Raw genomic sequence first — 15,471 nt, forward strand, 5'->3', positions numbered from 1 at the left:
AGGAAACAGAAAAAAAACAACAAATGAGAGAAGAAATTCTTTTCTAATAATATAAAACTTCAATAATATATATATGTATGCATATCATATTTTTATATTAATTCTTTCTTTATCTGAAGCATCAACAATTTTCAAAAATATTCTATCATAAAACGGTCCTATAAATCTTTGCGTGTCTTTTACTTTTATTAATTTTAATTAATTTACCATTAATTTGTAATGCTTTCGCTTTGTTTGAATTATAATTACATTAATAATTAACCGCTTTAATGCTATAGGAGTACGAAGAAAATTTATCTTTAAACTTTGGTTATTGCATTAATTTTCTGTAAATTTTGCATTCCATTGCGTGTTTTCTATTTTAATTACACGTCAAAATTATTTTAGTTGCAAAGGTGTATTGCTTATATTTATTCATAAATATAATTGTTTATATAATAGTATAAAGTAGAAACCATTCGTAAAGGGGAATGCTATTGCTTGTTAGGATAATAGCAAGAATTACGATTAAATTTAATGGTGGAATTTAAGTAATTTGAAGAATAATAAATCGTCAGAGGCTAAAGGAGATTTAATATTTTATTAACATTATATGATTACAGCAATAACAAGACACGTGTATGATCAAATATCAAAGGAGGAAAAAATGATGCCTTGAATGGCACGTTAAGAGATAGATTGGCATGAATTCTGTTCCTGTAATAGTAGGATAAGCTTGTCGTATACGCTTTGTACCTCTAATAACACAATGGAAAAATTAAGGAAATAATGGAGTGTGAACCAAAGGAGTAAGTTGACTGGAGAGGTAAACGAGCGGATAATCAGGAAACTAGTCATCCTGGAGCGGAAATCAACTACTATAGTAACATTCGGCCAAATCTAGCATAATTATTCCTTTTAACATTACTTCTCCCACTGCAAAATCGATGAAGAGCATCCGGTACAGTTTCTCCGGGTGATGTCTCGCGGGAGAGAAGATAATGAGCTTTCTGAAGATCACGTGATTGGGAGGCTGACTCTGGTGTTAAGCGAGTGCGGTTACGTGATCTATACACGCTTGTATATAATCAAATGGTGTTAAACAGATAATTCCAAGCAGATGATCGTGTGCACGAAGAGATAATGAAAATGATCACGTGACGCGACGGAAATGTTTAAACCAAATGATCGCGTGATTTAGCTTAATAGGAATACACGTATATGCTAATTCAAGAAAGGGAGTCGTTAATAATATTTACATAAATTCCATAAATTAATCATGTGATCTTATGATTAATATGCTAATATTACTTTTCGCAATTTATCACCATTGTACCATAATTCATCGTATCTATATAAGTAGCATCATACTGCCATATTTGTTTAATTGAATTAAAGATGTTAATCGTATTCTTTCAAGATCACAGAAAAAAATCTCAAAGTAATTACATTTTCATAAAAAAGCAATTAAAACAATTTTTATTTTAAAAAACCTAATCAAAATTTCATCACTTAATAACCGTAGCATAGAAAATTTCATTGCTTCATTTAATTGCAATTGTCTTTATTATATCATTCCATTAAACAGCGTCAGGTAAACTGTTAGCACTTCTACTGATACACGTGACTCAGAAGAAAAATAGTGAATCATCATCCATCGGACTCATTCATTACTAGAGATGACAATATTTCATAAACTGGTAAAATATCACAGTTTCGGAGCAAAGAGACAATTATTACTGTAAATGATTTATATTTTTTAATTAACAAAATGCACTACTTTTAAGATATATATATATATCACGTTATCAATAAGAATGGTGTACAATCAGCGTTACAAACATTTACAGACAATGCCTAATCACGCAACAATACATCTTAAATTATCCACAAAGCGAAAATATTCATTATATCACATGATTTTTCATTTCACTCAATTTAAAAATGATAATAAAATAATCGAAATAATCATCGTAAAAAAAATTGCTTTAAAATCAGCCACGTAATTGCCGTGTTTCTAAAATAATAATAATAATTGATTTATTCCGCTATAAAAACAAATTATTTTATTTATCTAATAATAAAATATTTTATTCATCAATCACGTGACCGAATAATTAAATAAAGCGTAACTATATTTAGTATTCGGGTGACGCGTAAGAGCAATCACGTGTGTAGTATCCCCTAAGGGTAGAGGGAAAGAGAAGGTAGCGAACATTCCACAGTTTATCGGAAAACCAGTCACGTGGTCAAACCCGATCTCCGAAAGAGTCACTTGATCGGAGAAAGGATCTTAAAAATTCTCTAAACTAATTAATTAAAAACGCTAATTGACTAGAGGGAAACACAAATTCTAATTACTAAAATCGTTAAGATTTTATTAAATGCGCAATATAAAGGCTAATTTATGCTAATACACATTTTTCGGACGTGTCTAATAAGATGATACACGGATGAAAACTACAACACATGGTCACGTGGTACGAGTTTAGCTCTCTTCTTTTCCCAAAATGCAATACGCTATGATTACAGCAAGACGGTGTGTAGTCACTCACAAATTACTACCTAATGACAGGACGAAGACTGATGAGCAATTGCCTTTCGTTTACGAAAGAAATTCCTCAAAACTTTGTCTATTCTCCTGCTAGCAACACGATCAGAATGCTCTCCTACACCATCACGTGATAACTGCATAGAAGAATTTATCATCCTGGAAAAGAAATCATGTGATCGCATTCCGCATGCATGCGTAACGATGGCTGTCACGTAACAGTGTTTCGTGATCGCAGAAACGATCACGTGATGTACGATACACGTAACTGGCGAGTATTACACGACGGTAACGTTGTTAAAATAATTATTCTATTGTAAATAATCACGTTACCAACACAGGAATATAAGAAGGAAAAACCGATTGTGAAATTCTGCTTCAAATAATTGAGAGAGAAATCGAGGACACGATGATCAATCACATGACGCAGTGTACAAACAACATCGATCACGCGATTTATAGTTACGATGAGCACTCACTTATCGGTCCGGTGACCAAAATTTAATCGCAGATTATCCCGAATAAACTTTAAAAATCGCTTGAATTCTCTTGGGGATGATCGATTACTTATAAAGGAATTTGATATTTCTCCCCTTTTAAGAATTATATTATTATAATTTAACATAATTGCGTTAATAAATTAAATAATTACTATTATTCTATCTATATTTTTAAATTATACCATTTACATTTTCCGGAGAGTAACTATTTATTACCATAAGATTAGCATTCTCGCAGATTTTATCTAATAAAATTAATTATTAAATCGAGTTTTAATGCGTATATATATATAGGTTAATTCTTAAAATAGCACTAATAATTTTTAATATTTTAGCATCTAGTTATATTCTAGACGTACAGATGCTAAAATTAATCACATTTAACCTATAAAAATCCTTATTATTGTAACTTTTCTCTTAAAATACGATAAAATAAAGCAGTCAATTGATCTTTAACGTTATTGGGTTTTATTACTTTGGTAGTATGCTTTAAAACGAAACGATTAACTTAAATTGTAACCAGTAGAAAAGCTGATGATACTTATAAACCAAACGAAATTAATCGATAATGAATGTTAATATTTATTTTCCTAGTAAAAATATAACGAAATTCGATGTTTTAAATAAAAAAATCGCATTTTTTAATGTTAAATTGGCATGTTTATAACTGTAGCAGTATATCTTTTTAGTATAATAAATCACCAAAGAAAGACACATCAAATAAAACGATAAATAGCCTTATTACTATACTCTTCATTGCTTTACGACCGCAAAACTAAAATCATGCTAAGGTAGCACGCATGATACAACTGACAGAGCGAGGAAAAATAATGCTTTAACAACAACCGGAGGACTCATATTTTTTATCTTTACTTCCTATACGTGAGAGAATGAAATAATAATATTAAAAAAACAACCGCACACCTTTCTTACAAATGATGTAGGATGGGAACAATCGAGATCTACATCCCTTTTAATCTTACCACTACTATGATTCAGTATGTAAGAATCTTAATTTATAAATAGAAAACAATTGTAGTTTGTTTATGGTAAAGGATGATGACGTATGAGGTTGCATAATGATACCGCTTGTTTCGACAGACAATGAGCAAATTAGATGGGCGCATGTAAATGAGAAATATTCTCATAAAGTCATTACAAGCTGAATATGGTTGTTCCCTTTGCTGTGCAACCGTAATTAGTGGAAATTAGAACTGTGTCACCTGCTCCATGCTGCTCTGACTATTCATTGCTGATTGTTCTGTTTAATTGAGTAAGTTTTTACAAAGAAAGCGAATAGGATTAATTGCTGCTCAACCATTTGAAGCATCGCTTTTCTACTTCACCTATTCTTGTTTACTTTTTATAAAATTCCTTAAGAAACAATCGTGTTTTTATATCGAAATTTTACTCTTTTATCCCAGTTATCATGCTTTAATTAACGATGTTGTATGGTTTGTTTGCATGAAGGAGTCATAACGATATTCTATATTCAATACTGAACGGTTCCACGTTGTGTATCAGTTTACAGTTCAATAATTTATGAAACATTGTTTCAAGTTATCATTTTTCTATAGAAACCACACAAGATTTTAAGCCAATTGTTTCTATTCTTTACACATTTACAGAATTTTAAACTACGTTTGACTTAAAACTTTCCAACAAAGTTAGTTCTACATTAAATTTATAAAAAATTAAACAATTTCTTGTTTGTAAAATATAATATTCAACATACAAATTGAATTTTGAAAAATAATTTGTTTGTTTCGTCTATAAAACAAGCTGTTCTGCTTAATTTTTGAGTATGATAATTCAATAAGGAAGCGGTGAATTAATTATCCCGAACGAAATTAATTCCTAAACACTATTTTAACATTTAAATTTTTAAAAATAGTTTTAAATTAATCTATAGTTCTAAAACACGAGTTAAAAGAGTTTATATAATTCTTGCATAAATTTGTGTATTTATGTACGTTGCGCCTATCTCTATTACGAAATAATTACTTATATAAAAACTGCTATAATTTCTTATCTTGAAAAAATAATATAAAATGGAAAAATAATTATTAAAATTAGAAAAAATAAAAATAAAAAGTTAAAGAAAGTAGCAACTGAAAATTAGAAAAATGGAAATGAGAATGAGAGAAAGTGGCAATGAAAATTAGAAATGTAAAGTAAAGAAATGCAAGGATGAAAATAGGGAAATGTGAGAATAAAGAGGAAATAAGGAAGATAAATAAAAATAATGGAAGCAGGAAGGTAAATAGGAATGGAAGAATATCGAGAGCAAACAGAAGTAGGGTAAATATGGGTAAATAAAAATTCGAATAGGGTCGTTTACCAAGAGGCAGCATTTCTCCAAAGGTCAGTTAGTGAAGGAAGTTTAGTTTGGAAAAGCTTGCTTGAATGTATCATTCAGTAAGACACAGAAGATGCTGAAATGAATAACATTATTCTCATATATTGTAAAAGTAGAAAGAGGTAGTAACTGCAATACAAAGAGAGTGAATACAATTAAAACAAGTCATGATGCTAGAATCATTATCTCTTTATCTGTTTAATGGAATATTTAAATAATTTCATCAAAATGTTGATAATTTGCAACGAAGTATATTATGTAAGTTATTTATAAATATTAAAAAACGAATTGAAAAATAATTACAATTTGATTTTTCTCTTTATATGCCTCTTCCTTTTCTTCTGATTGGAATGATCGAGTCGAAAGAAATTGTAATTATTTTTCAAATCTTGCGAGAATTCAAATTTAAAGTGACAGTTACTACATTTTAAATATGAAAAAACAACATAAAACAAAATTATTATAGAATATATCAAATTAAAGTTTAAAAAATAATAAGAAGAAAAAGAATTAAAAAAATAAAAGTTATTTCAGTAATTGGTTTTGATAGGATATTTATTTATTAATGTGGACACATCACTTATGTTGCACACATTCTATGATCTTAAATATGAATTTTTTAATTTTAAGCCGAAAAAAGTAAAAATTAAGAAAAAAATAATGAAAAAATATCTACATGCATGCATTTAAAAGCTATTTCTTTAGTAAAAGTATGAATTTATTTGAGTAGACAACACTATAATTTCTCATAAACAGTTTAAATATACTCTTATAATTTCACAAGGTTAAATCATAATTGGAAAGGATAGCTGATGAGGTTAAATTTCTAATTGCTATAAAGACCTCGGGATAATCTCTAGAGGCTGTGTTTATTAAGTAGTTTGAATAAGTTAAGTGTATAACTGCAATTATTGCCTGAAGGGCTCCATCCGCAGGTACAGTACATTTTCTAGTTGCAATTATTTAACCTGTTCGTTCTCGGGATTTATTTAGTTTTTATTTTAAATAATTAGTTACTATTTTGTAGCTGACATAGCCTATACAGCCTATACCTTTTTAAACTATTGCTCTTTTTACTCGTGCCGTTTTCTTTACATCCGCCATTATACTTATGATGATTTTTTATTCATTATTATTTTTATATGCATTTTAACAATATATACTTTCAAAATATTATTATTTTTGTCTTTTTCTATCGACCGGATTATTTTGCCAACATTACACATGCTGTCAGGCGCTGTTTTACCCTCCTATCTATTCCGCAAATCATTATCTTATCTACCCAACCTAGCTTATGTATATCCTACTGATTTATCCGACCAGTTTTCATTCTCGGCCCTAAGCCCGATATTTTCATTATCCTTTACTTTTCCTAGTCCCACTGCCACCTCTTAGTCATACTTAATTCTTGTATTTACCCACTAATTTACCGCAATTTCCAGGACAACCACTTATCTTCCTTGTTTCTCCTATCAGTTTCCTTCCTCTTTACTTATGTGGCTTATATCTATTTATCTTACCTTTAGATTGTAATTACCCATATCGAGCTAACGTTATTTAAATCGATAAAAAAAATAATTGAAATTCTCGAGAAGCTCAAATATTTCCTTTTTATCTTCCGGTAGGAAACAAATACTTCCGAATTTATCTTTGAAGAATTTCTAAAGTAAATGTTTCTTCCACGAGAAGTAAATTTACTTTGAATTTTCTATTAACCTTCTAATTCACTTATGCATGATGTAATAGAAAAAGTGATGAATGTCCCGTTTATGGTCACTTCATAACTTTCCTAGTAGTTAAGGTTTGTTGGACTAAAAATACTTTTACCATCAGTAATTAATAAAGATGACAGGAAATGTCATCTTTGTGGAAATGATGCGTTTCCTGACAATGAATGACATCGGTAATTACCCTGCCATGAAATCTGAGCGATCCACTGTATCTTATCATGTGATTCTGCCATCCATTTACATAACGAATCTCCTTTTAAGACTTATTACAGCAAAATATTTTCCTTTCATTTCTAGGAAAATTTTAATGCTAACTAATCAATGATTAAAGTTTTCAAAATTTTCTTATCTGATGAGCATAAGGGGTTAGGAATTCAAAATTTTACCTAACGAATATAATGCGTACATTTGTAATTATCTTCTAAATAAATTAAACTTTTCCTCAGTTTAAAATTAGAAATTGTATATTTTTATTTATTGTGACAATTAAACGATAACAAATGTTTATATTTTAGTAACTTTACACGATTTTTTGAATTGAAAATCTACAGGTTCGCTCTATCTAATAACTTTTTTCCAATTCGGTTTTATTTAATTCTATAGCAACTGCGAACTTAAATTGGTTTCCGCCCTATTCAGGTTCGCAAATTTGTTTTTCGAAATGTTTTTGTCTGGTTTACTAGGCAATTTCTGTAAAAATTTCATTTTGTTGTCATTCTCTACTGTAGAATTTATTTGTTACTCTTGCTTTAATTGTTCTTTTTTTTACCTTCTCTTGAAACCTGCAACGTTGTTGTAGCCGATATTTTTTAAGAGTGATTATGGGAACATTGTAACATTATCAACGTCATTTTACTATTGAAAAATCGGTCAAAATAAAAGAAAAATATATATATATATATATATACTTCTATTTTTGCTTAGCTTTCGGTCGAGTGCTCCGCCCAAACGTAACACAAATGTACCCTCCTCCCAATTTATAAGGTGCTTTACAAAATCGATATAGAACTTAACAACTAAACGAAAACAAACCCGCTACATTTCACGCTTTTGGAAAGTCGTAAATTGAACGGAGGCCCGAGATACAGCACTTTAAATATCACCACGATATTCCTTTCCTAGAATGAAATAAGCATAAATATATATATATAAAATTATGTTATACGAATGTTCCACTTACATTTATTTAATTTTGTTTTCCCTTTCCCATACATTATCCTTATAAATCATAAATAAAAGATAGTTGAGCTCAGCTCTTTATCCCAAGAATTGAAACGCAAAATAAGGGGATTGGATCAAACCTATATTGAATAAAGTAATCTCAAATGACCATAAACGTATCAAATAGAAGGAAAATCACCTTTGTGACGATGAAAGAAAACCAAAAATGAAAAAAGAGTCCCATCATACCATCCAACACTGTACTATTAAATCAAGCAATAGTGTCAAATCCATTTTTATCCCGCAAGCAACTAGATACAGAGAGAGAGAAAGGGAGAGAGAGAGAGAGAGAAGTGTGAATAGCTTGCTTGAATCTGTTCGGATGGGGAGAAGATGAAGGGTGGGCTGGTGATTCAGCAACGAATTCGGGATACAGAGAACAGAAATCACACGTGCTCCAGGCAGAATTTCGAATCTATTCCAGGTAAGTTTGTCACCCTGTTAGAATCTCCTCCTTATTCTACCCCTGTTTGATAAAACGCCACATCGATCTAACCAAATATTTTTGTGGTATTCAAATGTGCTATTTTCTATCGATACTATACGCCTTTGGTATCCGTATCCCCTTAGAATTTACTTGCCTTTCTACATTACAAGTTTCTGATATTTTGTAAGTGATCTTAAACGCATTCATATCGCTATCATGAATTCCCAATTTCATTTTTAAAACTCCAACTATCACTTATAGAAATTAATATTTATATAAAGTAATCTAAATAAAAAGAAACCTACATTTAATTAAACTTGTTATGAATCACAACATCTATTTGCATTAGCATCAAATTATCATTATCAATCTGTAACTGTATCCGTCTTATTAGCGATACAATCGATCTGTAAACGATGCTATCATCAATTATATGTTCTTTATTCTATATTAAAGATTAAATAGCTATATTAAATGATAAAATGGCTTCTTAATTCTTCATAAACCGTGACATTTGAATGCATAGCTTTTTTGTTTTTGCTCCAGTTAGCGGAATAAGCGATTCTCCCAAACCAATCTAATCCCTAATCCCCCAACTCGTAGAAGTGCTTAAGTTTGGATAGAAGACTGTGTCGCGTGTCGTGCATCGTGCACATTAGTCTTGACTTGATAGCTGTCTCGTGAGTCCAAACCATAAATATATCCAACAGAACAAGACGATTTCAGATCTGTCAACAGGTACCAAAGTCCATTCGTTATGTCTTGGCAGTTGGAGACACTTGTCAACTCGTAGACGTTTACTTTAACCGAAAATCGACTACTCTTATACCTCGACACTCTTAATTGTTTCGACAGATATCTTTTAAAACTTTACAAAAGCAATGTTTGGTTTCGTAAACTGAGTTTCTGCAACGTTAGATAAAATATACAATATCTACCCTTCATCAATCAAAAGAATTTCTCCCCTCCTCTTAAATACGTGTATATCTCTCTGTTCGTGTTAGAGAAGTAATCTTTTTTAAAAAATATGCTACTTTCTCTACGTTTGATAACTCTATATCTGCAGTGTAAAGCTATTTAAAAAGATTTTAAAAAATGTGAAAATGATTGTATAAAACGGTGCATACCTGCACTACAGCCGAGTAGAAGGTATATAGTTGTGGAAAGATGTCGTCGCTGCGGGACCATTTCTGCGATCTTGACCTCAGGGATGTACAGACATCACTATACGCAATCCGGGCACAAGTATCGGCTTGGGAACTAGACCGACTCTCTACTCCCGAGCTTCTCTCAGCAATAACCTCGTCGTGTTTCCAAGCTCTGTCTATCTGTGTACCATGCTGTGGGACACGCAGGAATCGCCAATACTGCGCATGCACTGTACGCTAGCGGTAAAACTCCTTCAACAATTTTGACGAAGCGTTACTGTATACTTGTGATTAGATTAGTCATACTAAAGTAAAAACAGTGCAAACATTGACAAATCGTATCCCATCTGAATCACCTAAACTGGCGTTGTGATGAATAATATTTTTTTTCCTTCTTCTTAGTGGGGAAAGGCTTAAAATTTACGGTAGGATTATGGAAATTAGCCATTTCCCCATACTCCCGGATTTCCCTTTGCTTGATCCCATTGTACAATAAACTCCCTGTTTCTCCCCCCGGATAGTGACGTCATTTTGCTAACTGTGTGAACAAAAGGTTCATTTTTTAAAAGCTAAAATTTGTCTCCACTCTCGTTTACACTTAGTGTCAGTATCATTTGATGCGCTTCTGATCAATATGCGGTTAATATTCTTGTTTTGTCGAGGATAATTAAGATAGATATTAATGGGGTCGACCTCAACTTTGGCATTTGTTTACTACTGCTTTTAGGTGTCATGATTGATGCTGATTATCTATATAGGGCTGCGGCTCGTTCTATCAGAATTTTCTAGCATCAGTATCAGTTCGATGATTGGGTGGCGTGGCAATTAGCCAAAGGTGTCCGAACTAGTTTGTTAACGGCATTAGTGTTAGTTAGAGAGTAATATCGGCAACATGTACAGTACTTAACAAATAGCGCTGTGTTAACGTTATCGGGTGTCTGGGTCAAAAGTGTTAAGACCAATTAAAGTCGCTCCATCAGTATCAGATATTAGCTAGTGGAATGTGCATTAATAACGTTACCTCCAAAGCAACAGTATCAGATATTGGCGGCGAAAAGAGCCTACATTAACAATATCAGACTAACTTAATTAACTATAATCATTTAATAATAACCTAGTTAATGAATAGTATTAGCATTGTCAGACTCGATTAATTAGCAGATAGAGAACAGTATCATCGAACGTTATCAGTATCGAGCATTCCTAAATCAGCATCTGGCATAAGAACAATTTGCTCTACCCCCTCCGTGACGTCATTCTCCCGCATCCCGGGCATCTCTAAGCTTAATTCTAAAATAGTAAAAGTTAAAATTGTTCTTAATACGCTGAATCATTTGTAGCTCTCTTTTATCTAATGGACAATAATTATTCTTTCGTTTTAATGATGATGAATTCAAATCTTGGTAATAATTGGATGACTCATTAACAACGATAGGAACACGTATCCTTCTACATTCCTTTAGAACTTTAATTTAATGATTAGATATTCGAAATAAAATGTAAGATTTTGAATATATTTTAACTGAAATTTTTCCTTACAAATTATATGTACATTTTTCTTTCTATTAGCCCCTAAAAAATTATATTAACTTTCCTTCGAATTGTATTTTTCATCTCAATCCACTTTCAGTTTTATTTTATATTTTTAATTTAAAAATAAGGTAATCAAATATTTTATAAATTACGTATTTTAAATTTTAATTTTAAACATAAATCGGATTTTTATTTCTTTAATAAAAGTTATTTTATTTAAGTTTTTTTAAAGACATTGAATAATTTATTGACTCGAAATTGGATAAAATGGAATTAAAGATAATTTTTTCGCTTTTTTCATAAAGTATATTTACTTGTTTATTTATTTTTTAAATTGAATATTATATTTTGCTATTTAAAGATCGAGCCATGTTTTGATTTTGTTGCAGGTGTCGTTATCGAAATAAAACGTGAAGTTTTTGGAAAATTCACTTGTTATTGATCTAAAATGTAAGCCTGTGAGAAAAAAAATCATCAAAATTTATACTAAACACCAACATTTATATAAATTTAATAATATTAAAGATATATTTAAACAATTAAAGTGTATATAAGCATAAGCTCTGATTGATTTTCATATTGTTCTACAAGCAAGTGTCGAGGGTTTTATTTAAGCTAAAGACAAATTTATGAATTTTTAGCCCTTTCAAGACTTACTACAAGATTTGAAATGTCGTTATAAATTAAAAATTAAATGATAAAATTGTAAAATAACTAAAAATCCTACACATTATCAATATATCAAAGACAATAATATTTCTTTTAGCTTCGAATATTGTTCTAGAGGAATTTAATTTTTACTGTTTATAAGATACTATGATGCCTTTAGGCCTTAAATATTGTTTTAAATTGAACTATAAAAAATCTGGCTGTTTGTTTACTTTTATTTGTTCTCTAAATAGGTTGTTCTTGTTATATTCTTATAAATTATTAAGATTTTATAATAAATTTTACAATATTAATATCATTTAAAAATGATTTAAAATTCATTTAAGCATTACTTTAAAGCTCACGTAGGTAAATGAAATATAATATTATTTAATAATATCTTTAAGCGAAAGTATCAAATAAAAGTCACATTAATTATAAAAAATTCTAAAAATAATTAAGTAATAATTTTAATAATTAAAATTTAGAAATAATTAGCTATAAAATTATAAAATGACAGAAATAATTATATAAAAATGAAAAAGAAAATACATTATTAAATTTTAAATTTTAATTACAAAAAATAAATATATTTTAAAAATCAATATATATTTAGAATATTTCTTAAATAAAATAAAAAATTTAACAAACAATTCTGAAGTTGAGAAGGAGGAAAAAAGAAAGAAAGAAAGAAAAAAAAAGAATTAAATGGAACAGAGTCAATGTATTTTGCTAGAGTTAAATAGTCCTTATGACAATAATTACATTTAATGTGATTAGTAATAAGCGAATAATGTAAATCATAAAGTGAAGCACTTATTTAAAACATTTCGTAATGAAGTAGCATCGACTGGACACTGCACTGTAACTGGGTTACTCACAGTTAGTCATTGGGGGGTGTACTTCTCCCTTAAACTGAATCAGTCTCTTCAATTAGCTCCACTGTAGATTTAATCTGGGTGCTACAACTTAATTATCTTACAAATTAACACTGGTCAATTATATATATATATATATATATATATATATATATAGAAAAAAATTCTACGGATAAGGATAATTCATCAGCTTCAGAATATATAAAGTTGATTTAAAGTTGTTTTTTATTATATTTTTTTTATTCTCTTTATCTTGAGGTCTTCCAAAGCTGAAGACGTAAAAATCGATATTTAGGATTGATTGGAGAATCAGAATAATTTATTGCTCGGGTAGATCTATTATGTAAGGATCAGGATAGTTTTTTTGTATTTAGAATCACGTTTTTATGCATTTTTTTAAAGAGATGGCGTTTAAGGATCGAGATGCAAAACGTTGAGATAATTAATTTGTTGCATCGATGCATCCTGGATAATTTATTGCTTAGGATCAATGGATGAGAGAGTCGATTCAAGAGAAAATGTAAGCTCTCTCTCTCTCGGAATAATAAATTAGCCATTAAAATTTTGCATAAGGATAAAGGATTCGATTTATTTTGGCAATCTTTTTCATTAGATTAACAATTATAATACTTTAAAATATATATATATATAATTTGTATATCGTATTTATCATATTTATAAGGTTATATAATCGTCTAGTTAAAGGAGATAATGACGATTTAGCATATTTATATGGCTCAAAACTTGATATATAATTTATCAGGATAATTGCAATTTGGAATATGTATCATTAACTTATAATTGTTCATTTAGTAAGGTTTATATGAGAAGATACAATTTACATTTATTTTCAAGATAATTGCCGAAGTGAAGAATTGTTGAATTCGGTGTAATATATAGCCAAGGAAGTTTAGAACAATTCTGTGAAGTGAAGTATCTATTTATTGAGCTGGTACAGCGGTTTTTTCTTCTTCAAACCATTCATTGACCGCTGTCCGGAGAGAAAGAGCGTGGTTTAACGTTGTTCCTTTAGCGAAACATTGCACTGTCTGGTATTAGCGAATAATCGTTGTTGGTGCAGAACTTAAGCTGTAATCTGAGCTCAATTAGCAGAATAGTTGACAGTCTCAATCCGACCGATTTCTATTAGCCTTTCTCACGATATCGGATATTTAATGTCACACCTATAAACTATATTTTTTCTAAAAAATAATTCCGCTCTTAAAATTCTTATCCAAAAAACAAACTTAAATGTTTTATCGATTTTTTTGTACTTTTTTTAAGTTTAAATCTATCCATTCTCAATACAATTTATGAAAAATAGTTAATAAAAATGAGTTAAGAGAAGATATATATAATTTACTTGTCATTAAGCTCACTTTCAATTATCTACTGAGTGCAGTTTAATGGAGAGTCGCAACGCGTCGCATCGTTATGACACGATCGAAATACAATTAAAAAATAATGAAAAAAAAATTTATTTATAAAAATATTCTATGAAAATATTAATTTTTAATAAATAATTTTGTTTAAAAAGAATTTACGTTTATTTTTATTTTATTTTCTTGGTAATAAATTGTCATTTATTTAATGCACTTAATTTTTAAATTGTCCACATAAATATACTCTGTTTTTTTATTATTGAAAGAAATGATTTTAAACGATTTTAAACACGAATAAAAAATTTTATTAAGTAAAATATTATTTTATCGATGTGATAAATGCTTCAAAAATCATCTGTTCTTATATAAATGAGAATAATTACCAAGTTAAGTGGAATTACTTAAATTTATAGTTTTATATAATTCTTAAATTTACTAAATTTATTTTTGGTAATACAAATTGTTTTAAATTTATAACTATATATTAATGCTATTTTTTGAAAAAATTCCCTTTTGAATTTTCTTTAGAGCCTTATACCTCGATGTTTTCCTTTGATTGACATCAGATCGATAATGCATCAACGTCTCAGATATAAACGAAAGTTTATGTCCAGCTAGGATATTTGGCTTAACTTTATTCCAACCATATTCCCAAACTTTTGAGTCAATAAGTTCGAGACATAAAGAACTAATATCTTTACTGACTTTTTCCAAAGAGAAAGAGAAACAAAAACAACCCCTTGATCATCCAGTTGAGCATAAATACTTCAGGATATTTATATATATATATTTCTATGTATATTCATTCTACTAACTCTAAAATACAAAAAAAAATACAATGCTACATTATAAAATAACCTCGATTTACCGAAGAGAAATCATGAATAAACGGAAAAAAGTAATTGAAAACGATTAAAACTTTGACCCAGATCCATGATAAAGGCAAATATTTTGATCAAAGATTTAGATAAAATTCACGAAAAATATCCTAAGATAATATTTTTTATTAAGAATTTATGCAAATCTCTTAACAAATTTCAATGATTTTTATGTCGTTCCGTATACGTGTAACGTAATTTTGATACTTACTAAGTATATACAGAGAATAATATTTT

General features: G+C 29.4%; 1 protein-coding gene across 2 annotated transcripts in view; it reads right to left on the bottom strand.

Moving 5' to 3' along the window:
- Nucleotides 1-15,471, bottom strand: part of LOC136976470 (lachesin-like) — a 190,947-nt gene that overhangs the window by 91,860 nt on the left and 83,616 nt on the right. The window contains exon 1 of one of the 2 annotated variants that reach the window (XM_067271757.1): nucleotides 9,895-10,107. The exons of the other annotated variant lie outside the window; for it this stretch is intronic. Within the exon in view, the coding sequence (XP_067127858.1) occupies nucleotides 9,895-9,955 (61 nt within the window). The 5' untranslated portion in view covers nucleotides 9,956-10,107. Of the gene's footprint in view, nucleotides 1-9,894; nucleotides 10,108-15,471 lie in introns of those variants that run through there. 2 annotated transcript variants of the gene reach the window in all.

This window comes from Centruroides vittatus, unplaced genomic scaffold (genome assembly GCF_030686945.1).
Source record: "Centruroides vittatus isolate TY-2023 unplaced genomic scaffold, ASM3068694v2 contig_400, whole genome shotgun sequence".
NCBI classification, from domain to species: domain Eukaryota; kingdom Metazoa; phylum Arthropoda; class Arachnida; order Scorpiones; family Buthidae; genus Centruroides; species Centruroides vittatus.